General features: G+C 39.9%; 1 protein-coding gene across 8 annotated transcripts in view; it reads left to right on the forward strand.

Moving 5' to 3' along the window:
• Positions 1 to 25,950, forward strand: part of CDH20 (cadherin 20) — a 205,800-nt gene that overhangs the window by 149,535 nt on the left and 30,315 nt on the right. For 7 of the 8 annotated variants that reach the window (XM_072758026.1, XM_072758019.1, XM_072758020.1 and 4 more), the window contains 5 exons: positions 1,013 to 1,413; positions 9,686 to 9,980; positions 10,506 to 10,625; positions 13,205 to 13,372; positions 17,754 to 17,941. In XM_072758026.1, coding sequence (XP_072614127.1) covers positions 1,168 to 1,413; positions 9,686 to 9,980; positions 10,506 to 10,625; positions 13,205 to 13,372; positions 17,754 to 17,941 — 1,017 coding nt within the window. In that variant the 5' untranslated portion in view covers positions 1,013 to 1,167. Of the gene's footprint in view, positions 1 to 990; positions 1,414 to 9,685; positions 9,981 to 10,505; positions 10,626 to 13,204; positions 13,373 to 17,753; positions 17,942 to 25,950 lie in introns of all 8 variants that reach the window. The other variant, XM_072758025.1, reaches the window with a different exon arrangement.

The raw sequence follows: 25,950 nt of genomic DNA on the forward strand, positions 1-25,950 counted from the left end.
GAAAATATTAAGCCCACAGAAGCCATTTTGGTTGTTTTGACAGAGTGGTGGGAGTGATGTGCCGTTTCATTATGCCTCGCCAAAGTAAAGGAAGAAAAGGTGGATGAGGTCACAGCCCAGGAGTGAGGTCACCAGCTAATCTGCCTTCATAGCAACAAAAGAAGTTTGACTGATGAAAAGGTGTCCCCAGGGTAGAAGTCAACATCCTTTTGTCTAAATGAGTCTTTCAGATCAGGAAAAAAAAAAAAAAAACGTGTTGGCTTGCCTCTCTTCACATGCCCCCAGTAGCATGTGACTAACAGCACTTTAAAGTCTGTTGTGAGTGATACAATGATTAACTGACCATTCAAACTCTAGAAAGGTTACATTAGCAGCCCCTCTCAGAGCTTCAGAGCCAAAGCAGTAGAGTGTGACACTCAAATTCTACCAGGAGCTCAGAGAATGATTAAAGTCCGAAGTGATCTGTGGCTGCTTATAAATGAAGTCTGAGCTTTCTAATATTATCAATAACACAGGGTAGACACAAGATAATTGTAGGTGGCAAAAAAGATAGTTAGATTTGCTTTTGGCTTTTTTAATGAGCCAAGAAAAGCGGTTGGGCTAATGAAAATATTAGTTATTCGCTATAAATTTTGGAAATGAAGGCTGTTTTTAAGAGTTTAGGAGGCTGTCTGACCATAAATATTTCAAAGAGCACACTATTAATTCAAGCCAATCAATAATACAGCATAAACCCTCCAGCTATGTTATCAATGAGAAGAAATTTATTCACCAGTTTTATTCCCGCTGAAATCCATATCCAAAGGTTTGGGACTGATTACAGCAAGATAAGTTGTCTTCTTTTTATTAAAATATTATTTGTTACTCAAACATTTCTAAAGCAATAACATGTTATGACTCTTTAATTCGCTGAGTAGAGAACTGGATATTTACTGACATTTCTTGAAAACTTGCTATAAGCCCACAGGAGAGAATCTGACATCATCACAGTGTGTTCTCCTTAACTTGACAGGAAGTCAACTTCAAGCAGATTGACTTGAATCGAGATCTCATATGAGAAGCGTTAAGTGTCCGGTAAACCGCATTAGTATTTTTTTACTTGGAAAACACTCAAGTTCCAGTGGCTTTATCATCTTGTACTTTACTTTCTGAAAACCTGGCAATCCCATGTGGACTCCTGGTAGAATGAGCAATGCAAAGAGCTGGCTGGGACTTGGCATGTCCTTGTACTTCTGGGGATTGATGGACCTTACGACCACTGTTCTCTCGGGCACACCAACACCACCAGGCAAATTAGAAGCGCTCCTGCCAGACAAGCCACAGTCACACTTGCGGATAAAGAGGAGCTGGGTTTGGAACCAGTTTTTTGTTCTGGAAGAGTATACTGGAACTGACCCTTTGTATGTCGGCAAGGTAAGAATGGCCACGTAGACACATTATCAGAATATCGAATATTGAAAGGGAAAACGACATGAACTGAATATGAGAGGTCACCTAGCCTGTGTTTGAGTCCTGAGAGCAATTTTAACTAGCGGTATGTTACTTGACAGCTAGGTGAAATCTAATTTTGGCTTTGTCAGATACCAGTCAGAAACGGAAAGATTTCTCTCCTTGTTCAAATCTCTGTTCTAAGTGGGAGAAAACAAGGAATTGGATTTTGAAGGAAAAGCCTGGGACCTTGCAACAGCCAAGAGAGTCCCAAAAGAGGCAGTGGCAGCAGCCTGGAAAATAACAGGATGGGGAAGAAAGAAACTGGGAAATGCAAAGAGGGAAGTAGAGGGTTTTTCCTTTTGTTTTGTTTTTGTTAAAAGCATTTCCACAGGTATTGCCTGGGGCCTAAATTTATTGGGAAAAAATGATATATATACATTATATATATATAATTCTTCATTTCAGAAGATCCTAGCATGTGCTTTAGAATAGTTGGAGACAATCAATGAATATATTTATAAACTTTATACTCAAATTCCCTTGATTTATCTATCATCATTTCATTTTTAATCCAGGCTTTCTCCTGTGTTTACTTTATTTGGATGTTAATCAGAGACCATTTTGTGAAAGCAACCAAGTGAGAGAAAATGGGAAACAAGGACCTAATTAGAAAATAAATAATTCATTCAAATGATAACTTAAACACTTGTTTAGCACAGCTAAGAATGTGGGTTTCAGAGTCAAACATATGTGGGTTCAAAACCTGGCTTTGCCAAGCGCTTCTAGAATGACTCTGGATAGGACTTGAAGCCCCGTTAGCCTGTTTCCTCAGACATCAAACCAGATTAACAAGAGAACAACTTCTCAAGAGTTACCTGCAAAAGCTCCTTCCTCAACTCCTACCCACTTCTGAATCAGACCTGACTTCTCTGCCCACTGCATTAAAGCCATGTTTTTTCAGTGCTGCCAAGGGCCTCCCAACTACCAAATCTAATGGTTCATTTTATGGAACTGCTCAACAGCCTCGGACACTGCTGACCAGTCCCTCCTTCCTGACTCACTTTCCTCTCTGCCTCATGACCTTCACAATCCTGTTTTTCCCTCCTTCCTTCTCAGCCTCTTTGCTGGTCCTTTCCCTCCACACGACCCCATTTGTTAGTGGTCCGGTTTGTCAACTTTGCCCCAGGCCTCTTCTCTACCCACATTCATTCTCTCTGGATGGATTTGCCATCCTCATAGTTTTAAACGCCACCTCTAAATCCATGAATCCAAAGCCTCCACCTCTGGCTCAGGTCATTTGTCTGAGCTCCAGACTCATAATCCCTATTGCATATGGGTTGACCACTCCACACTTATGACCCAAAGCCCTCCCAAATGTAGCATATCCAGTAAGGAATTCTTGGTTTTCCTCCCAAACTGAGTCTGCCCCCGTCTTCCCTATGTTACTAGCATGGCCACCACACAGTTTCTAAAACCAGAGACAAGGTGGTCATTCTTCCCTTTCTTGGCCGCTCCCCCAAATTCTCTCCACCTGCAAATTGTTAGTCCTTTGCAAAATACATCCCAAATCCTTCATTTCTCCACCTCTACTTCCACTGTTATGTCTCACCTGGGCAAACACCTGGACCAATTTCTGTACTTCTACCCACACTTTCTTCCAATCCATTCTCCACACATGAGAGCCAGACCATGTCACTCTGCTTACACCCTACAATGTCCTCCCACTGTACTTTGAGTCACCCAGACTCCTCCTCACACAGCTCCCAAGGTTTCCTCGCTGACCTAGCCTGCCTCCTGGCCTCCCACTACATCGCAACCCACCCTTTCTTTCCCTTGCTCTCTCGTGTTTCAGGGACATAGCCTCCTGGCAATTTCCCACAACAATTTCCCACATCAGACCAAGCTTTGCCTGATTGTTCCCCCATAATAAAATATTCTTCCTCTGGCTTCTCTCATGGTTGGCTTCTCCCCACTCTTCAGGGCTCACTCTGAATCTAAGTCTTCCTTGACCATTCCCTAAAATAGGCTTCTCTGTTAGACTCTCTCATGACCATTATTTTTTTCAGAGCTCTAATCACAACCTACAATATCTAATTCATTTATTTACATGAGTCTTGTCTGAAGCCTTGGCCTAGACTATAAGCTCAGTGAGGGCATAGACAGAGCTCCCATTTTATCCCCAAGGCCTAACCCAGCACCTGTCACATAGAAGATGCTCAAAAAAGATATTTAATAAGTGGATGCCTCATGGCATAGTAAGGATTAAATAAGGTAGTACATGCAAAGTGTTTAGCCCAGTACTTGGTCCAGAGTAAGATTTTAATAATCATTACTCTGTAATAGTGGTAGTGATGGTGGTAGTGATAGTAGTGGTAATAGTGGTAGATAGGGATTGTGTTTGGAAATCAGCAGCTCAGTAATATTTAGTTATTATCATAACATAATGCGGCTGCAAATCTCTTAGCCTCAAAATCTGTGACTTCTCTTTGACTTCCTCCTTTCCTTCTCTCCTTCCCTCACGCAAAACCAGTCACCACAACCTGTCAATATCCCTTTGCCAGTTTCACTCAGATTCACCTTATCCTCTCCAGGCTCTGTCATTACTGTGGTCCCTCTGCTCTTCATGATTAGATTAACTGAGCAGCCACTGCTCATCTCCCTGTAGAGAATCTTCCCAGTCCTCCCCCAGGACTCAACACTTTCATCTCCTTGAAGCACCCTTTCCATCATGTCACTCCTCTGATTAAGAAAGCATTGTAGCTCCAATGCTTATCAGAGCTCATAGCATATAGTTCAAGGGCTTGCAGAAAATGAGTCCTCCTCCCTTATGCAGCCCTCCGCCTACAGATTTCTCAAATCTAATCCTGATCCCAACCTTACTGGTCCTGACACACATACCATGTTTGTCCCTACCACAGACATGTACCCATGCTACTGCGCTGTCCAGGACACACCATCACTGCCTCTCTGTTCAAACACATTCCAATTTCCCAGGGCCTCAGCTCAAAAGCCACTTCCGTCATGAAACACATCTTCTATCCGTTCAAAGTTCCAAAGACTTGTAGCTACTCATCATTTGTAAAATATTTCTTCCAACTAGACATACATGGCTACTACTAAAATAAGTTTCATGAAATACATTTGAATTCAGTAACTGCTTTGCAGGCTTGTACAATCTAGAGCCCTCTTCCCCTCTCCTAAGGATAGAAGTTGAGATGCCATCCTTAGCCTTCCCTACACCTCCCCAACACTGAGTACCAGCATAGGGTTGGATATACAACACTGCAGAAAGGCGAAGGTATCTAACATTTTACTGGGCTACTATAAGACTATGTGTCAGTCACAGTCATACAGAACAGATTGTAGAATCATCACAACAGCCATGTGAGGTAAGTGTGATTCACCACTTGTAGATAATTAGCCTACGGGACACAGCTCACAGAAGTTAAGCTTATTGCCCAAAGTTACAAAGAAAGTAAGAGGAAATCTGACTCTGTAGCCATGGGCTTTCCTTTTCATTGCCCTGAGACTTAGTCCCAAGTACACGGAAGAGTCAATGGTATTAGGGCAACAGGAATCCAAACAAGCCTGACTGCTTCCCAATGCTGGGAATACACTCATGATTAGTGCCCACCCTTTCCTAATCACCCCAACCCAGGACAGAGAACACCTCTTGCATCTCTACAGTCATCTTGTTCAGCCAACACTGTGCAGCCAGTGAAGTTGGGTGTTACTCCACATTATATATTCACTGACCCAGGCACTTTCCCTCCTTACTTTGTTTTGAAAGAGAATTCATCCACCTTTCATTCCCTCTCCCAGGGGCATTTAGCTTTTCACCTTGAGCTCTGGAGAATGTCTGTTTAGAGAGCCTGCCTGTGTATTTGCTTATTTCAGAAGGAGTATGGCAACAATTATCAGATGTAATTGGTATGGCCTTATAAAATCCACACTGGGCTTTCCGGGGACAAAGCCATGTCGAGTTAAAGCTAGATTATATTGACATATGCAAAGAGTGGGATGCAGAGAGCTTGTGCTTCCGGCACGAAGCTGTGGTTCCAAGGCATGCTGAGGTTAACAGCTACACGGAAGCTTCCTAACCACAAAGTCTAAGCACTACCACACTCTGGAATCATACAGCACATTATGGAAGATGGCAAAAGAAAAAAAAGAGTGAAAATCACTCTTGTTTTTAAAATCTTAAATATTAAGATTTTTCATAATTTACCTGGACTTCCCATCATTCACTATTCCTCTGGCTGAAGATCTTATTAACTAAAGCATTAGTAAGGTAAGTAGGATATCCACCTGTCTTATTAGATTTTGGGGGAAACAACATTTTCCCAAGATGGACATAACCATGTGCTGCCAACTCCATTCCAGAAGCTCCTTACCTTCTTCTGAAGAGCTGATAGTCAGTGTTAGTTGAATTAAACATAGATAGATATAAAACACATTTTTATTACACTGCCAATTTGCTTGGTGACTTAGGGAAACCTACCATTGTGTCCTGTTTGCAATTGTTGTAACTAAATGTGTGTTCTGGGCTGGCAAACCCTAATATTAGATGCACACTACCATCAACGAGTAACTTACTCGTTACTAAGCTCGTGTCTCTCAGCCCTTTGTTCACCTTCCCACACTCCCTGTAGTGATGTCAGTCACTGGGACTCTGCAGTCCATGGTGTCTTCTTTTCCAAACAGCTCCCCACCAGGTTCTGATAGCAGAATGTACTAGAGGGAGAATCAGAGGCAGGAAGAGGGAGAAGGGACTTTGTCCCTTTTCCCAAGCCCGCAGGGGTTCCAGTTTCTGGATCCTCCCTGTACTCTGAGCACCAGCCTCATCACACCCCCTCAGAAAGATGAACACAACTAGATGACAGCCCCTTCTCAGCAGTCTAGATCTGAAGTCTGAGAGATGTAGGTGCTGGGGGAACCTCTCCCAACTCCTTAAGCTCCAGCCCCAGGTGACACGACTCCCTCCTCAAAGGCCTCAGGCCTAGCCTCCTCCAAACACCCAGATTCCAGGAGCCCCAACTGTTGCCTTCTGCCCAAGCCAGAGAGATACTAGCTATTTCCTGGAGTTTCTAACACTCCAAAATTTCAGTGTTCCTTTTTCGCCTTTTTAATTCTCCATATTAAATTCGTTTTGCTGAAATAACTGGTTTAGGTTTTGCTCCCTGACTGGATCCTGAAACGATACAATTCTATTCCTCAGAAAACAGTTCTGCATAAAGCAGATTCCGGTCATGTCCATAGCTGGTTCCCATTTGTTTCTGGTCGTAAGAAGCCCATCATGCTTCTCTGGGGATGTCCTCTCGCCCCCTCTTCCCTCCCTTCTCTCCTTCTTACACCCACACTCACAAATACACACACAAAAGCTATCTGCAAGATGCTTGCTAGCTTTTTTAAAACAAAGGGAACATTTGACAAAAAGCTTTAACCCTATTCCTATACCCTACGTCACTCATTCCATACAATTTTATTGAGCATTTGCTACATGTGAAAACCCACACGAACATGAAAGCCACAGGGTTCCTGCCTTCAAGGAACTTACTATCCAGAAAGTTCCTCAAATTCTTCTCCCAATACAGACAAAAACAAAGACAAGAGATCTGATCAGCCCAGGCTCTACTGACTTCGGCAGCCAGATGGCTCCTGAGGAACCAGAACCTCTATAGCAGCAGCGATTTTATTAGCCTTCTAACTTACGCACTCTCCAAGTCTGGCCTATGATGACAGCAAGCACATTTAGTTTTTTTGAGGACCACAGGACAAAATCTTTTAGATAATAAATAGAATACCTCAAAACAGTCCTGAGGGGATCCCTGGGTGGCTCAGTGGTTTGGCACCTGCCTTTGGCCCAGGGCACAATCCTGGAGTCCCGGGATCGAGTCCTGCGTCGGGCTCCCGGCATGGAGCCTGCTTCTCCCTCCTCCTGTGTCTCTGCCTCTCTCTCTCTCTCTGTCTATCATAAACAAATAAATAAATCTTTAAAAAAAAAGTCCTGAGTACTTTCTTTACGTCAGCTTCTATTCTTTTTCTTCCCCCTAAATAATCTGCCATGCCCTAAATGAACCTATTTCATTCTAAGTAAAAGTTCTATGCCATGTGCCTTAGGATTACATGTCTTACATGGATAAATACACAGCAATTTTTTTTAACTAAAAAAAAAAAATCCTGGGGCCCCAGGGCAGCTCGGGCAGTTGAACATCTGACACATTTTCGGCTCAGGTCGTGATCTCATGGGTCATGAGATCGAGTCCTGCCAGCTCCAAGTTCAGCGAGGTGTCAGCTTGAGATCCTCTCCCTCTGCCTTCCCTCCCCTGCTCCCTCCCCTGCACACACTCTCTCTCAAATAAATACATAAATCTTTCTTCAAAAAATCCTGAGCTGCTTCTCCTCCTCCTCCCAATTCCATTCCTTTGTCTGGAAACACAGCTCCAAATGGAATGGATTTTCCTTTCTTTGTGACCAGGTCCCAATAAAATGGCTTTCTATTCTACACAATAAAAGCTGGGCACCTCTGGGTTTTTTTAACTGGATAAATAGAAGATTTAGATTACAAAAAAATAATAATACTATATACAGAATGAGGAAATGTGAGAATTTCATATTTTAAATAGAATTCTTTAGGTAGAAAAAAAAAATCCACAGCTATTTTCTCGGTCAGTTTTAATTCTCTTATTTCTCCTCTCTAGATAAGACACAGCTGAATTCCTCTAGGCAGCAAAATCGCTACCTGCGTGATTTGGCCATGAGTCAATGTGAGATCAACTGAAAGCCAGCCACAACCTCCAAAACCCATCCTTGTCTGAGGATGTTGTGAATACATTTTCAGGTGTCCTCTCGGAGTCTGTGCCATTTAATCCTCAGAGTAACACTGTCCTAGCAATGCTTCAGGCAGTCTTCTGCAGCTTTCACCATTATACCATGCATAATAAAAAAGCCAACAGGTTGTTTGTACCATCTCTGCTACACTCCTGAAGGGTTGAAGGGAGCAGAGAAGAGATGGGCATGTTAATACCCCTTTCTTTATGGACGGGCATGTTAATACCCCTTTCTTTATGCATATCATCATCATTATTATCATCATCATAATCGGCCCCATTTATACTGTTCCTATTATGGGAGAGACGCTGTACTAGGTGCTTTACATACATTAATTTCTAATGATCCCAACAACCCTTCAAAGTAAGTATTAATGGTGTTCTCCACATTTATAAGATCAGAAATTTGAGAGTAATAAACATTCAATACTTTGTCAAAGGCCCTCAATTTATAACTGACATTGCATTGTAGGCCAGATACATCTGTCTCACTAACCTAAGCCTAACACTGGTTACCTGTTCTGTAAACGAAACTCTGAACTATGCAAAGCGCTAAAACCCACTTTAGAGAGAAACTGTTACTTATTTGATGAAAAAAAATTTCAGGATTCTTGCCATAGAACATTATCTGTAATTAGAGATGCAGAAATGTATTTCTAGGCCTTAAATGGAAATAGTGCCCTGGACTCCTTTTGAGAGTACAACATTCATTACAAAGTAATTTGGAAGAAAATATAGTTGGATGGGCAGATAAAAGCATGTCCCTAACTCAACTATCCACATATATATTTGAGTGATTTCAATTACAAGCCCAGGAACTGGTCCCACCAAAGAGAGATACACTGATGCAAATACCAACAACCAGCCGTTAAATGCATTCTGACACCCGAAACATAGGCACTCATACACAGCCCTACTGAAGGAAATTACTGAATAGGGACCACAGAATCAGAGTTGCAGGAGTCCTTGGAGGTCATTTAACACCCAGTACAGTGGCCATAACCTATTTATTAAGTAGTTCATTAGTTTTTCTCAAATACTTATTTTAAAATGTTAAAGTTTGTCCATATTTTTAAAGTGGAAATGCTAGGCTCCTCATTAGACCTGCTCCTATTTCTCATTTCCAGAACTCCCGTTTTTTATAATTCACAGGGAAAGGAACCTAAAAATATAGTAGTAAGTGCAGGATACTGAATGTGATGTGGAATAAATTTACTTATTCATCAGTCTATATTTGGTCTTTGATACAATCATGTTCAATGTATGTTAATTCTTTGTAGAACAACATTTTAAACATTTGAGTGAAAAACAATTCTTCCTGTTTGAAAGAAGGTCATGAGTTTGGACCAAACTGAAAATCAATCTATTTCCAACACCTGTTCATATCCATAATGAGATTTCAGGGTTTGTTTTTTTTCCCCCAGCTTCATTCAGACATGGATAGGGGAGATGGATCCATCAAATACATCCTCTCAGGAGAAGGTGCAGGTGTCGTGTTTACCATCGACGACACCACTGGAGACATCCATGCCATTCAGAGGCTTGATCGGGAGGAAAGGGCCCAGTACACTTTAAGGGCTCAAGCCCTAGACAGGCGGACAGGCAGACCGATGGAGCCGGAGTCAGAGTTCATCATCAAAATCCAAGACATCAATGACAATGAGCCCAAGTTCCTGGATGGACCTTATGTCGCCACTGTGCCAGAAATGTCACCAGTGGGTAAGGAGGAGAGTCACTGATTCTCACAGACAGCAGTTCTACAGAAGACCCTCCCCTCTTATATATAAAGAAAGAATGTGCAGAACCGCTCACAAATTTTAAAACTGCACCAAAAATGACAACCAAGTCCTTAGGCAGGAAACTTCTTAGACACTGAAATCAGATATACTAAAAAATAATAGTCATAATAAGCCTAGCATTGTTATTCAGCTCTGATTCTTAGTAGAGGATAACAGATAGATAAATGTCTGACTCATAAGGGAGAAGCATTCTGGTATTATCAAAAAGAGCAATGAAGAACCCAAAGGCTGTGTTGTTCTTACTGGTTACTAAGAATTTAAAACACAATAACTCCTATCTCACTAGAGAGGCACAAGTTAGGAGCTATGGAAGCTTGACCTCAAAAAGGGTTCTCCCAAGGAAGCAAAAACAACAATTAGAAATGTTTTAAGATTGCCTATTCAGAATTGCTTCCAGCCTTTAGCAGTTCAACTTGAACAGGTTTCCACCATCTCTCTTCCTCAGGGACCTCAGTTATCCAGGTGACAGCCACAGATGCTGATGATCCAACCTACGGCAACAGTGCCCGGGTAGTGTACAGCATTCTCCAGGGCCAGCCGTATTTCTCTGTGGACTCCAAAACAGGTATTTTATGTATGCCGTCAGAGGCGGTTGCTTTATTCCCTACTAATTCATAACTGCTACTTATGACAAACCCAACTATCCTTTTCAAGGACTCTCTAGGGACTGTATTAGTTCAAGAAGATTGTTACAAGTTTTAGGATTAAGACAGCAAACTAGCACTGCCCTGGTGGGTAAGAGCAGCACTATGTAGAGACAGTGTATGGAGTCTGGCTGGAGAGGCCAAAAGGCCTGCCTATACAAAGGTGCATCCTTACGAGCCTTCAATCACTACTACAGTTGAATTTATTCCCAGGGACTGTCTTTTATCACTCCAAGAAGACCTGAGAGGATTGACATGTTAACGTGGACTCCCTAGAGGACTAGGATCATTGATTTTGGAACTATGAGGAGCCTTAGGGGAATCATTCAGTCCATTACCAGTCACTTAACAGATAAGGAAATTGGGAATTGCAATCTAACAAAGTGCTTCTATTTGTAGATATGTTCCTTGACTTCTGGTCTGATGTTCTTCCACTGAACCACCCTATACTAAGTATAGAACACAGTCAGAATAAAGGGATGCTGGGACACAAATACTTTGCTGAAGAGGTAAAGAGTGTAGGGCATGCGATGTGGCCCCCCAAAAGGCAGGTTCTGAGTGGGAAGCTCTCACAGAGAGGACAGCATAAAGAACTGGACGGGCAAGGAGGAATGTGGCAAACAGGAGAAACTGACAGAAGTTTGGTTTTCTCTTTTTGTTTTGTTTCTTTCCAGTTTTACCTGAGAGCTTTGACTTCAGAATTTATGTTTTATCATTACTATCCTGCACTTGTGCCAATCTTCTTTCCTTTTAAAATACTTTCATAGACATTACCATATTGGAGCCTTTCTTATGTACCTGTGAAATACATGGGAGTTACTGTTATTCCCATTTTACATACAAGAAAACTGAAGACCTAAAATGGGGTTAACACTCAAAGTCACCTCTCCATCTAAAAGAGAAAAGATACATTTCTATTAGCAACCTGATAGAATTTTTTTTTCCCAAAAGTCCTAAGGGAACCAGCCATTCAGAAGACCTAAAATGGGGTTAAAACTGAAAGTCACCTCTCCATCTAAAAGAGAAAAAATACATTTCTATTAGCAACCTGATAGAATTTTTTTCTCCCAAAAGTCCTAAGGGAACCAGCCATTCAGAAAATTATGTCATAAAAGCGGGAAAGTAAGGGAGTGTAAATTAGCAAGAGGAAAGAAAAAAGGTTGCAGTGAGGGACTTCTAGAAAACAGTAACTTTAACAATTCTACAAAAGGGGGGTGGCAGGGTGGGGAGATGCCCACAGGAAAGAAAAACACAGACAGGAAGAGGGTAATGTGTCCTTTATATCCTAAGAGGAACCTTACATTATTTTGACAGCTCCCAGGGGGCATCTTTAGTGTTAAGGTCAAAAATACACTGAGGTGGACACTTGACGGGATGAGCACTGGGTGTTTTTCTGTATGTTGGTAAATTGAACACCAATAAAAATTAATTAAAAAAAAAAATACATGAAAAGGTAGTTATTTCCGTGCCTCTAGGGCATTTTAAAAAGGAAAATGCTGCATATTTCACTTTAGAATGTTGTTACTATAATGCACTATATACAGTATAAGAGTAAACTGGAGACAGGTTTGTGGTTCTCAATCTCTTCTCTTTGCATGCAAAAGGTCTATTTAGCCAAGGGTCATGCTATAAACTTGTAATAAACAAGCCTTTAATCTTTGCCTGGAGTGCAGAGAAGTCAACTTTTCCACGTAGGTGGACTAAAAGGGAGATAAAACATTACAGAAGATCCTCGGCAGGATCAAAACAACACATTTCACTAGATTTTGATTTAGACCCCTCTTCTTGAATGCAACCATATCATCACACTGTGATTCTGCTACTTACTGTCTGAGGGAGTTCCTCCCTTATGCATGTCAAAAATGAACAACTCAACAGAGCAGCTTTAATGTCCCAGCTCATGGAAATCAGTGAAGCACAGAAGTAAGCAGCATATAACAAAACTGAATGAATATATAACAAAAGGAAAATCAAATCAGAATTCTAATCCTGCTTATAGGTACCGGGGAGGCAGGAAAAAAGCAAGACTAGAAGTGAGCTGCCTAAAGAAAAGTCATACACACCACAAGGGCTCTAGGGTCTGAAGAGCGAGCGAGCTGAAAGAGAATTATCTAAAATCACAGATTTGCAGACCTATGGGCTTTGTTTTCAGGACCTGGAGCCCCAGTTTTCTTTGGTACAACAGAGACCCTTGAATTCGGCCCAGACTCCAAGTCCCTAACTCTGTTTGAGAACCACTGCCGCCACCTTCTGTTCTCTGGCAGTAATGTTGCCAAAGAAAATGGGCCCCCAGCTCCTCCTGCTGGAATAATGTTTACTCACAATTTGTTTAAGCGCAGCGCTGTTTTGAAGCTAGAATTCTGACCTCGAGTTTGGTAAAATACAGATGATGTGCATCTCGACTCTAGCTATTTACAAATGCACAAGGGAGAAACCTAGAAGCCAATCCTAAACACTGAATCTGTGGTTTTGTTTTTAAAAAGTCTCTTCTATCCTGCAGGTGTCATTAGGACAGCACTCATGAACATGGACAGAGAAGCCAAAGAATACTACGAAGTGATTATCCAAGCTAAGGACATGGGAGGGCAGCTTGGAGGATTAGCTGGGACCACCACAGTCAACATCACCCTCTCGGATGTCAATGACAACCCACCCCGCTTTCCCCAGAGTGAGTACCCAACCAGAGAACAGATCTAAGGCCAGACAGATGTACCTATTACCAAAGTGGAAGAAAAAGACCAGCCTGAGTTACTCTCTAAGTTCAACTATCCATGGGTCTCCTTCCTATATTTATCACGTAATTCTCACATAACCACTTCTCTTCTGGGTCCCAACATCCCAAAGCACTGGACCAGTGTTTCTCACTTGTTTTCATTATCGCCTCTCTCTGGAGCTCTTTCAGACTTCTTTTTTTCTTGATTGACATACCCGCCACACCACCACATAAAACTAAATTCTAAGGAATAAGATTTTGTTAGGTAGGGCTTAACTTTAGAGGGCCACAAACTACCGTAGCATCTAAGCTTTTTGTTCCTATCTCCTCTGCCCCAAACCGATGTTTGTCCCCTAGGAGACGATACTGGCCTGCTGAGAACACACATACAGACCAAGCCAAACTGGAGGTGAATACAGAGTGGCCCACATCTGACTACCTTATCCAGTGAATTCACAAGAGTACCAACCATCTGCTTTCTAATGGCCCTGGGCATGAGGGATACAAAATGCTTGAAACCTAGTCCCTGTGCAGCTTAAAATCCAGCTGGGGAGTACATTTCTAACTCCTCAAAAGTTAGCCAAGAAGTAGCATTTGCTGTACCACTTTAGTAGTGCAGACCACTTTAGTAGTGCAGAATGAAATATCCACCATAAGCTATGATGAATGAAGACAGTGTCAAAGGAGGACACTAACTAATGGGGACTAAAGAATATAAAAGATTTAAATAGGAAAAAAGGAAAACATTCCAGAAGGGGGAAGGCATTTATTAATTAAAAAAATGGGGATCCCTGGGTGGCGCAGCGGTTTGGCGCCTGCCTTTGGCCCAGGGCGCGATCCTGGAGACCCGGGATCGAATCCCACATCAGGCTCCCGGTGCATGGAGCCTGCTTCTCCCTCCGCCTGTGTCTCTGCCTCTCTCTCTCTCTCTCTGTGACTATCATAAATAAATAAAAAAAAAAAAAATTAAAAAAAATGTTTGCTAAAAAAAAAAAAAAGAAAAGAAAAAAAAAATGTTTGCTTCAGGCACCATCTTGGTATGGCATAGAGAGCAGTTGGTATGGCATAGAGAGCAGTTGTTTGTTGTGTAAAGGTTTTATTTATTTATTCCTGAAAGACACAGAGAGAGAGGCAGAGACACAGGCAGAGGGAGAAGCAGGCTCCTTGCAGGGAGCCCGATGTAGGACTTGATCCCAGGACCCCAGGACCCCAGGACCCCAGGATCATGCCCTGAGTTGGCAGCCGCTCAACCACTGAGCCACTCAGGTGTCCCAAATGTGTTTTATTTCTAAAGGAAGTCCCTGAAAAGTTTTTGAGCAAGACAGAAACATAAAGGAAGGCTAACCTGATAGCCATGTACAAGATGGGTTGGCAGGAGTGGAAACTAGATGCTGGGGAATCCATCAGGGAGGCTTTCAGAATGGTCAAGATTTGAACTGATAAGGACTTAAGTAGCAGCAGAAGGAGTGCAGTGGGACAAATCAGAAAACATGGATTTCTGCCTCCTGATTTCTTGGCTGAAGAAACCAAAGCAGAGGGTGGAGTCAAAGATGACTATGATGTTTTAAGTCTGGGTGACAGGGAGAAGAATTGTAGTACTAATAGAAATAGAGGATACATAATGGAACTCGTGGCAGGGAAGGAGAAAGACAAATTCAGATTTGAAGACAAAGTGACAGCAGAACAATGATTGAATATCCTTAAGGAAGGTGGAGATATATAGCTATACTGTGGAATGGAGCCCAGGAATGGAGATGTGAGTTTGAGAATCAGATGTCTCAAGGGAGCAGTTGGGAGAAATGAAAATAGCAAACACAATTCCAGGTGAAAGACTTGACCAGGAATATCAGGTCAAAAAAAAAAAAAGAAGAAGAAAAGAAAAGAAACTAAAAACAGAGTCAAGCCAGACCATCAGGTTAACAGCTATATTTTGAGTATACCTGACCAAGTGAGTCATCTCTTTTATCTATGTAAAGACAGGAAGGAAGTTCAAATATTCCCTTACAACTGGTATAAACAAAGACCCCATGATATTTCATGAAACAAAAAGGCAGATACTAGATAAGTATTTCACAAGTGGTGCAACCAAGTATACTACTAAGTTAATAGGTTCTACGGTACAGAATGGCAATGTTTCATGGCACAGTTTGTGAAATGCCATGTGGACTGGTTTCTTACTTTCTGTGGGTTCTTTATCTTTATTACTTCATGAATGGCTCACATTGCACACATTGTAGACTATAGATTCTTGAAGATCCTTGAACTACCTTATTTGGCTTTTTAAATTTGACACTGACAATATCTTTGATGAAGACAGAAAGGGCAAAAGAAGCAAGTTATTATATAGCTCATAAGTATATGGATTTAGACAAACTGCCTTAAAGTCCTATCACTCCCAACATGACAACTTTACAACAGCATAACACAACACAATGATAACCAGGGTTTTCGTCTTGCCCCCACAAACCAACATCTTAACATTCAATCCAAAGCAAACATTTTGAGTTGCCACTTTTTCAAAATAATGGACAATCTGGCATAGCACAAAAGCATGGACTATGCTGCACAGAAGACAAAATCTAAATGATAAAAATAATCTGCCTGAAAGCATTCTTTGCATATTATCTCTGTTCCCTCTAAAGTTGTTAAACTATTTTGGACTTTTAAAAAATCGTCTTTAGGGATGTCTGAGTGGCTCAGCAGTTGAGAGTCCGCCTTTGGCTCAGGGCGTGATCCTGGAGTCCCGGATCGGGCTTCCTGCAGGGAGCCTGCTTCCCCCTCTGCCTGTGTCTCTGACTCTCTCTGTGTCTCTCATGAATAAATAGATAAAATCTTTAAAAAATAAAAATAAAAAATTGTCTTCACCTCACCATTAAATGTTTTCCCATCTGTTTGCTAAAACAAAGTTTCAATGACCTATTTCATAAACTTATCTTGGATAAACTCTCTGCCTTATAATCTTCTGACTGCTCATTTTAAAAATTCAATTTTCCTTCCTTTCTATAAATATTACCATAACTGATTATGGGATGTTGGCAAAATGACACTCCTATTATTTTTTTATTGAACAAGTTCAGTTACCTTTAACTAAACCAAATATAATGGAATATCAAGATCTCAGGCTATTTCTTTCTAATATAATGCATCATGTGTAGAAATTTTATGTAAATGCTTATTTAAACACAGAACAAATAGCTTTCCTGGTTTTTCCCAAAAGTTCTGCAATAGCAAAGTCTAATCCATTAACTTTGGTAGAGAATGGAAGGAGATTATGAAATCCAAGTACCTGCCAGCTTTAATACAGACATTAGCAATTTCCTGACTCATACTGGCAAAGAACAGGCATTATTTCTTCTCCTGTGCAAGGGAGGGTGCTGTGAGCTGGTTGGGTGCTGTCAACCTCCCCAAATCTTTGTGAAACTCAAGCCCTCACATCCCAGGCTCCCCTATAGCTTGAAATACGTATTAGAATAAAAGAGACCATGAACATATTGAAAATGTGATTGTGTGATTTTCTTCGTTAGTCAGTCACATTTTGATTGACAAAATGAAGAAGAATGTCAAAAAGCTGAGCCCCAGAGAAGGTAAGTTAGCAAAGACATAACTCGGTGGAGACAAAAGGAACTAAATTTAATTGTGAATCTGAAAAGGAGAACATTACCAACTCTGAGATTCTTACATTTGTGAGAACTTTTGGGTATTCTGTTCTGAAAAAAGATAACAAGAAACAACAGAGGTTTCCAGTAGGCAGAGCCAAGGGTAAGGACACACCACTGATGGACAACACATGGAGCTGGTGGGAGCTTGCTCTCTGCAGCTGTCCCTCCTTCATAGATCACTGATCACTGTTAAATTTGGGCAGGTGGCCACTGGGGTAGAAACTCCAAACACTGGCCTGGCCACGAAGGAAAATGTCGGTATCTCAAGTTTGAACAGAATAAATGTGTACTTTGCAATCACAATGCTTTTTTCTTCCTCAGAAAGAATTAACATTTGAGGCAACAGTCCATTAGGAGGGACTGAAAGATTGGAAAGCGAGGTAACTCCTTCCACACTGAGGGTAGATTCATGGAAATAAGAAATATTTTTGTTTTTATCTTGTTCTAGTCTTAGGATTAGGTCAAACTATCTTGGCCCATCCTTATCAAATAACCATATAGGATAAGACTTCATACTGTTTGCTCAGCCTTTTGGGGTCTCAGTTTCTCTGTAAAACTCAAGTTTTAATTCTTGAACGAGAAAGATGTCTTGACCGGCATGCCTGATATGATTTGATATTGTGGTATTTTTTATAGTAACAGATTACAAAAATGCCTGTTCTGACCTTTCTTCACAGAACATTATCAGATGAGTGTGCTGGAATCGGCGCCAGTTAGCTCCACCGTGGGTAGAGTGTTTGCCAAGGACTTGGATGAAGGAATCAATGCAGAGATGAAATATACCATTGTGGATGGAGATGGTGCAGATGCCTTTGACATTAACACAGATCCCAATTTCCAAGTTGGCATCATAACTGTGAAGAAGGTAATCCAACTCCTCTTTCCAAATCATGTTAATGGAGGCTCTGAATATATATGAGATGTTAGGAAGGGCTGTTGTGCTATTAATACATACAGCTTCAAATCCTCTGATAAACATTCTTTCCACTTCTTAAAAGAAAAAAACAACTCTTTTTCCTTTTGCTTACATGTAACATTGGCTGTGCCATCATTTTACAGAGAGGGTACCAGATCACGATAAAAATGTTTATATGTCCTTTCTCCTAGCTCACTACTTAACCACTTAAAAAACTATAGTAGCTTAATTCACTAATGATGTTAATGACTTGATCAATATTTGCAGTTGAATAACTCATTTTTACCATAATATTCCATAAATAACAATAAAACAATCTATATTATTATTTATGAATCAATAAATAACATGCAAAGATTTTTTTAATTGCCACTGGAAGATCCATAGATGCTAATTAGACTTGGAAAAGCTTTATCAAACATAACTGCTGAGTGGTAGTATCACTTGAAACTCCTTTGCTTCATAAATCACCAAGTTTTCTGAATATAAGCTAACAATATTTTCTGTGGCACAAAGCACATATAGATATATTAGGGTGGAAGATAAAACCTTGAAACACTGAAGTTTTAACATCCTAGTAAATATATGTGAAGAAATTTAAAAATTCCTTGATTTAATCTTCTTTCTCCTCTATTTTAAATACATCTAAAAACCCAAGATATTTTAAATTATTCATTCAACAAATATTTGTTGAGCATCTACCTATGTGCCAGGTATTATATTCTAGGCATTTAATGTTAAAGAGTAAATAAAATAACCAAAAACATCTACTTTCATGGAGCTTACATTCTAGTAAGGGGAGGAAGACAATCAAAATAGCAAGTAAATTGGAAGCCTGGGTGGCTCAGTGGTTGAGTGTCTGCCTTCGCCTCAGGGCATGATCCCAGAGTCCCAGGATCAAGTCCCACATTGGGCTCCTTGCATGCAGCCTGCTTCTCCTGTCTCTGCCTCTTTCTGTATCTCTCATAAGTAAATAAAATCTTTAAAAAAAAAAAAACAGCAAGTAAATCAACAAAGTAATATACTAGAAAGCATTACATGCTAGGATGGGGAGGAGTAAAACAGAACAAAAGTGGTATTAGAAAAGTCAACATGACTTTGAATTTAAACTGGGTGCTTGGGGTTGGCTTTACAGAGAAGTGACATTCATACAAAAATGTAAAGTGGATAGAGTCACAGCACAGAGCTGGGCAGGCTGACAATGCACAACCCTGGGAGGTACCCTACAAGTGACTTTCAGGGAGAACTGTACATGCAGCCCAGAAGATAGGGGAATGTGCATGGAGATATTGAGGGAAAGTGTTCCAGGCAAAGGGACAACCAGTGCCAAGGCCCAAAGACAGGGCTCTGCCAAGTTTGTTTCAAAAGCAACATGGGGGCTGAGAAGGTTGAGTGGAGGGGAAGACCAGCAGGAGATGAAAGAAGAAAAGTAACAAGGAAGTCAAAGGCATAGGATCTTATAGGCTGCTGTAAGTACTTCTTCCTCTGAGTGAAGTGGAGAACTGGAAGGCTTTAAAACATAAATAATAGGGAGCACATGGGTGGTTCCATCTGTTAAGCGTCCAACTCTTGATTTTGGCTCAGGGTCATGATCTGAGGGTCAGATCTCAGGGTCATGAGATGGAGCCCACATTGGGCTCCATGGTCAGCAGGGAGTCTGCTTCCCTACCTTTCCCTATACCCCTCCCACTCCCTGCTCATGCTCTCACTCTCTCTCTCCATAAAATAAATAAATGCTTTTTAAAAAATTAAAAAAATAAAACATACATGACAGAACTGGACTTTCATTATAAAATAATTACTGTGTCGGCTGTGTTGAGAAAGGAATTCCCATAAGAGGGGAGCAAGGATGGGAACATGCAGACCTGCCGGGAGACTACTGCAATAATCTAGGTAGATGATGGAGGCTTGGTCTAGGGTAGTAGGAATGGAGATAGTGAGAAGTGATCAGAATCTAGATACATTTTGAAAGTAGAATCAAGAGGATTTCCTAACAGATTGGATGAGGATGTGAAAGAAAGAGAGAAGTCAACTGAGCAACAAGGACAAAGCTGCCTGTACTTGAGATGGGAGAGTCTGCAGGTAGAGAAGGTGGCAGGTGGTGGCAAATCCTGGATTAAGTTCTGGACGTGTTACCCAAGTGGAGATGTGTCACGCTGCTGGCTATAGGAGTACGGAGTTTGGAGAAGAGTTCTGGAAGAAAGCTGGAAATATAAAATTTGGGAGTCGCAAGCATATAAATGATATGCAGCCTTTAAGATGCAGTTGTATCTTATTTTTTTTAAAGATTTATTTATTTATTTATTTATTTATTTATGCAGAGAGAGAGAGAGAGAGAGAGAGAGAGGCAGAGAGAGAAGCAGGCTCCATGCAGGAAGCCCGACGTGGGACTCGATCCCAGGTCTCCAGGATCACACCCCGGGCTGCAGGCAGTGCTAAACCACTGCACCACCAGGGCTGCCCTGCAGTTGTATCTTAAAACAAACACAAGAAAATACAAGAAAATTCCAAGGGCCTGGGCATAGATAGAGAAGATAGTGAAATAAGCCCCGCAGCACCCCAACATGAAGAGGTCAGAGAGAAGAGCAAGGATAAGAAAGGGAGACTAAGAAGGGGAGAGCAGGGAAACAGGAAGAAAATCCAGGGAGTGTGGTGTCCTGGAAGGCATGAAAAACCATCTCCAGGAGAAGGGAAGACAAATGCTACTGAAGCTCATGTAAGAACCCTGAAAACTGACCACAGACTTTAGGAACATGAAGATCACCAATGATCTTGACGAAAGCAACGGTCATAACTTAGAATGGGGCACAAGTTAATGTGCTTAATAACTACTATATGCTGTTCCACAGAGCTTAATTAACACTGCTTTTGAAGGGAAGAGTTCACATACATTTGTCCTATATTCACTTAAGCAATATACAAATGCAGCAAAAGAACAGATATATTCAGCATTTCACCGAGAAATCTTCATAACCAGCACACAATGACCTCAAAGCAGTGTAAAATGCTGATATTAACTTCATAATCATCAAATACATCTGAATATAATTTAAATATTACAGTTTCTTATTTTATTTTCATTCCTTGAGAGTTAATAACATGTTAGAAATATAAAAGATAAAAAAAAGAAATATAAAAGATGATTAGAAATAATAATACCAATTTGGTATATAGGATTGAGAACATTCCCCTATGCATGATATGCCCCAAGTAAGCAGTTAATAATACACTGCCTATCATGACTAATAACTGTGAACAAGGTAAATATTTGCTCAAAGCTTAGGATAATTATTGCTTAACATAAAAATTTTCTTTTAAAAAAAAAATTTTCTTTAAAACAATTAAGCAATCAGAAAAAGAGCTTTTGGGATTCTCAATATATTTTCAATTTTATCTTGTATCTTAAAATAACATAATTCTAAATAATACTAATTTATGTCAAATTATTAGAATATAGCTTAGACCTTATTACAAGCCATTTATTTTTAAAAACATTAACTATTACAATTTTGTATTTGAAAGGAACCTCAAAGTGTTGTTTCTCCAGCTCCCTTATGTGAAGAAAAGATTAAGCTCCTAAGATACACTGCTGTCTTTCATTGTTATTACTAAAACTATATCCATGTTTAATCAAAACAGACATCAGTTTTGCCAAGGTCATTTGGATTTCTCTTCTGAATTTAGGAAGTGACAGAAAATGGAATTAAAAAAGAGGTCAATACGTTGGGAGATGGACAAGTCAAATATAATAAATACTTTAGAGGCTATTGACTGCTCAGTCTATACTTTTGGAACAACATTCACTCAGATGCCTGATCCACACCCATCTTCTACTTTGTCATTAATAATGTCATATAAAATTGAAACAGAAGTTCGGCTTTTGATTTATTTCCCTAAGCCCTATTATTCATCTAAAAAGCACATACTTTTTCAAAAAGAAAAATTAAGTTGAATTGATAGAATTGGGTCTTCATAAACCACACTGATTACTACCCAGTACCTTGGGTCTTTTTGGCTTTTAAGTAATCAATCAATTGATTTTCAGTCTCTTAACTTAAATGCTTGAAAGATAACTTGAAACACATATTTTTCAAATTGCTCTTTATTCTAGATGAGCATGCTGTTACACCATACTCCAATCTTCAGCATGTCTTCCATCTCCCAGGATACAACAAACAATTGTTTTGAGTCCATTTCCTTCTTAGGTAGTCCACAAAGAGCAAATCTAAGATGCCTGTGAAATGTAAATCACATCACTATTTTATATACTGCTTTTAAAAAGAAGAAAAAAAAATCTTGCAATTTAAATGATACAATGCCTTCTTCTTCCTTAGTTTATAGTTTTTGAAAAAGCTCTTGTTGACACAGACATATGTGCTTCACTAATACCAAATTTACTTCCTGCTGTTGTTTCCATGCCATTCTGCCCACACAATTTTTGTTTCAATGTCAAATCATAGTACAATCTTTCTGAAGACATTTTAAAAGGCAATGAAGTTCAACACATGTAGTATCCACAATGTGGAGAACTCAACTGAAATGCATGCATCCTATTTCCTGGTGGGCCTAAAGCAATTTTAAGATGCCATCAATTAATGGAGAAGCAACGGATTTCCAAAATGCCAAAATATGAAAAGATGCACACCTTAAAATCACTGAAATATTGTAACATAAAATCTGTATATATTATCACCCAACAAGTACTATTAATACCTGTACTGAAAAACTTTTTTACACTACTCAATAGAACATTTTTTTTGCTGCCTTTTGGGTTTTAGATCCTTGGTAGGCACTGGGGAATAAAAATCTAATTCATAGCCTTTACCCTTGAGTCTGGTGAAAGGGACCAACAATGAAACATCTGTAAAATGGAATAAAAAGAACCATAATGTAAGTATGACAAAGTGCTATGGGAACAGAGGAAGGAATAATTAATTCTGCTTAAAGAAGCTGTGTTACTATTTTGTGCCACAGTTTTTTGTGACTCAATTTTCAAGAATATATTCGTTATATGTTATTATGTGCTCTAACTTTGGGAAATTTCTGGAATTTGGAACTTAGGTTTTGAGATTACCATTCTTGGCTTTACTATTATGACTATGGAAACAATTTCTTGATGTTAAAAAGTAAGTACAAAAAAACATTTCACGAGAAAAAAGTTAAACTCGAATTTCAATTGTGAGCAACTTAACACTTAGAGTATTTAGGACAATGTATTCTAAAAAAAAAAAAAAAAAAAGGACAATGTATTCTTTCAATTTTAAATAATAAAATTAGGGGATCCCTGGGTGGCGCAGCGGTTTGGTGCCTGCCTTTGGCCCAGGGCGCGATCCTGGAGACCCGGGATCGAATCCCACGTCAGGCTCCCTGCATGGAGCCTGCTTCTCCCTCTGCCTGTGTCTCTGCCTCTCTCTCTCTGTGTGTGACTATCATAAATAAATTTAAAAAAAAATTTAAAAATAAATAAATAAATAATAAAATTATTTAAGTGAGAGAGACAATAATCTTAAGTAATCATCACTAGGCACTAGGTAACTTATTTTTAAAAAACGTTTAATAATTAAAAACTCACTTTATCTCTTCAACAAATAGTGTTGAAAAACTGGATATCCATATGCAAAAAAACCCACTTCACACCTCACAAAAACACATTCAAAATGGATTACATACTTACCTAAATGTAATAAACTAAAACTATACAATTCCTAGAAGGAAACATGGAAGAAAATCTTTGTGATCCTTATAAAGCAAAGATTTCTTAGATACAACACCAAAATCCCAGTAAGAAAGTGATAAATAATGCACATGGGTGACCCAGTCAGTTGGGCATCTGCCTTTGGCTCAGGTCATGATCCTAGTGTCCTGGGACTGAGCCCTGCATTGGGCTTCCTGCTCAGCAGGAAGTCTGCTTCTCCCTCTGCCCTTCCCTCCCTGCTCATGAACTCTCACTCTCTCTCCCTCAAATGAATAAATCTTTTTTTAAAAAATGATAAATAAGGGCAGCCCTGGTGGCTTAGCAGTTTAGCGCCGCCTTCAGCCCAGAGCGTGATCCTGGAGTCCCGGGATCAAGTCCCATGTCAGGCTCCCTACATGGAGCCTGCTTCTCCCTCTGCCTCTCTCTCTCTTTCTCTCTCTGTCTCTAATAAATAAATTAAATCTTAAAAAAAAAAAAGAAGGAATGTTCTTTCCTTCCAAAAAAAAAAAAAAAGTGATAAGATTTCATCAAAATTAAGAGTTTCTCTTCAAAAGCACTACTAAGTCACAGATTGGTTAAAAAATATTTGTAAACATATGTCTGATAAAGGATTTGAATACAGAATACATGAACTCTTAAAGAAGATACATAAATGCAAATCAAACTCCAATGAGATACCACTTCATACCCACGAGGATGGCTAAAATCAGAAAAACTGATGAAATCAAATAATGACAAGGATATTGAGCAACTAGAACTTTCATACATTGCTGGTGGGAATGCAACATGGTAGAGCCACTTTAAAAATTGGTTTGGAAATTTCTTATAAAGTTAAAAATATACTTAATCATACAATCCTGCAATCCCATTCCTAGATTTTTCCCAAATTAAATAAAAACCTACGTTCACACAAAAATCTGTATACAGATGTTCATGGCAGCTTTATTCATAACCATCAGAAACTGGAAACAACTCAAATGTACCTCTAGTAGAGAACAGATAAATAAATTGTGGTACACCCATAAAATAAACAGAACTTGGCAATAAAAAGGAATGAACTATTCATTCACAAAACAACATGGATGAATTTCAAATGCATCATGCCAGGTGAAAGAAACCAGATTCGAAAAAGTATATACTGAATGGTTCCATTTACATGACTTTTTTTTTTTAAGATTTTATTTATTTATTCATGACGACACAGAAAGAGAGAGAGGCAGAGACACAGGCAGAGGGAGAAGTAGGCTCCATGCAGGGAGCCCAACGTGGGACTCAATCCGGGGTCTCCAGGATCACATCTCAGGCCTAAGGCAGTACTAAACCGCTGGGCCACTGGGGCTGCCCCCTAATGACATTCTTTTTTTTAATGTTTTTGTTTTGCTTTGTTTTTGTTTTGTTTTGTTTTTTATGACAGTCGCACAGAGAGAGAGAGAGAGAGAGAGAGAGAAGCAGAGACACAGGCAGAGGGAGAAGCAGGCTCCATGCACCGGAGCCTGACGTGGGACTGGATTCGGGTCTCCAGGACCGCGCCCTGGGCCAAAGGCAGGTGCTAAACCGCTGTGCCACCCAGGGATCCCCCTAATGACATTCTTATACTAGGGACAGAGCATAGGTCAGTGATTGTCAGTAGGGAGGACCTTACCACAAAGGGGCACAAGACAAAGGGTAATGGCAGTGATAGAAATGTTCTATATCTCATCATGATGGAAACATGACTATGTAATCTGTCAAAACCTACAAAATATATACTAAAAAAGATGAATTTTAATGTATGTAAATTATACCTTAATTTTAAAAAGAAAACAAATACAAAATTACACCAAATTAGAAAAATGACTTAAAATTAAGGGGAAACCAAACTTTACCTAGCTCAAGCCTAACATAAACAACAGTGCCCACTTTGAATTACCCATATTTAAGAAAGAATTTAAAGAGAACATAATATAATTTACCAGGAAACAATGAATGTCTAGATGTAGAGAGTAAGTATAAATCAGTGAAACTATTACTTCGAGCATATCATAATCTGGGTGGCAGATTTCCCTATTAATAAGATCTTGCTTTTTTTCTTCAATTAATTTTTAATTTATTTTTTGTAAGTAATCTCTACACCCTATGTGGGGCTCAAACTCACAATCCTGAGATTAAGAGTCACATGCTCTACAGACTAAACCAGCTAGGCGCCCCTAAAACCTTGCCTTTTGACTAAAAACTAGGGAGACAAGGAAGTTGGTAAAATGGCTGCTTAGTTCCAATGGGAATG

Source organism: Vulpes vulpes, chromosome 5 (assembly GCF_048418805.1).
Source record: "Vulpes vulpes isolate BD-2025 chromosome 5, VulVul3, whole genome shotgun sequence".
Classification (NCBI taxonomy): Eukaryota; Metazoa; Chordata; class Mammalia; order Carnivora; family Canidae; genus Vulpes; species Vulpes vulpes.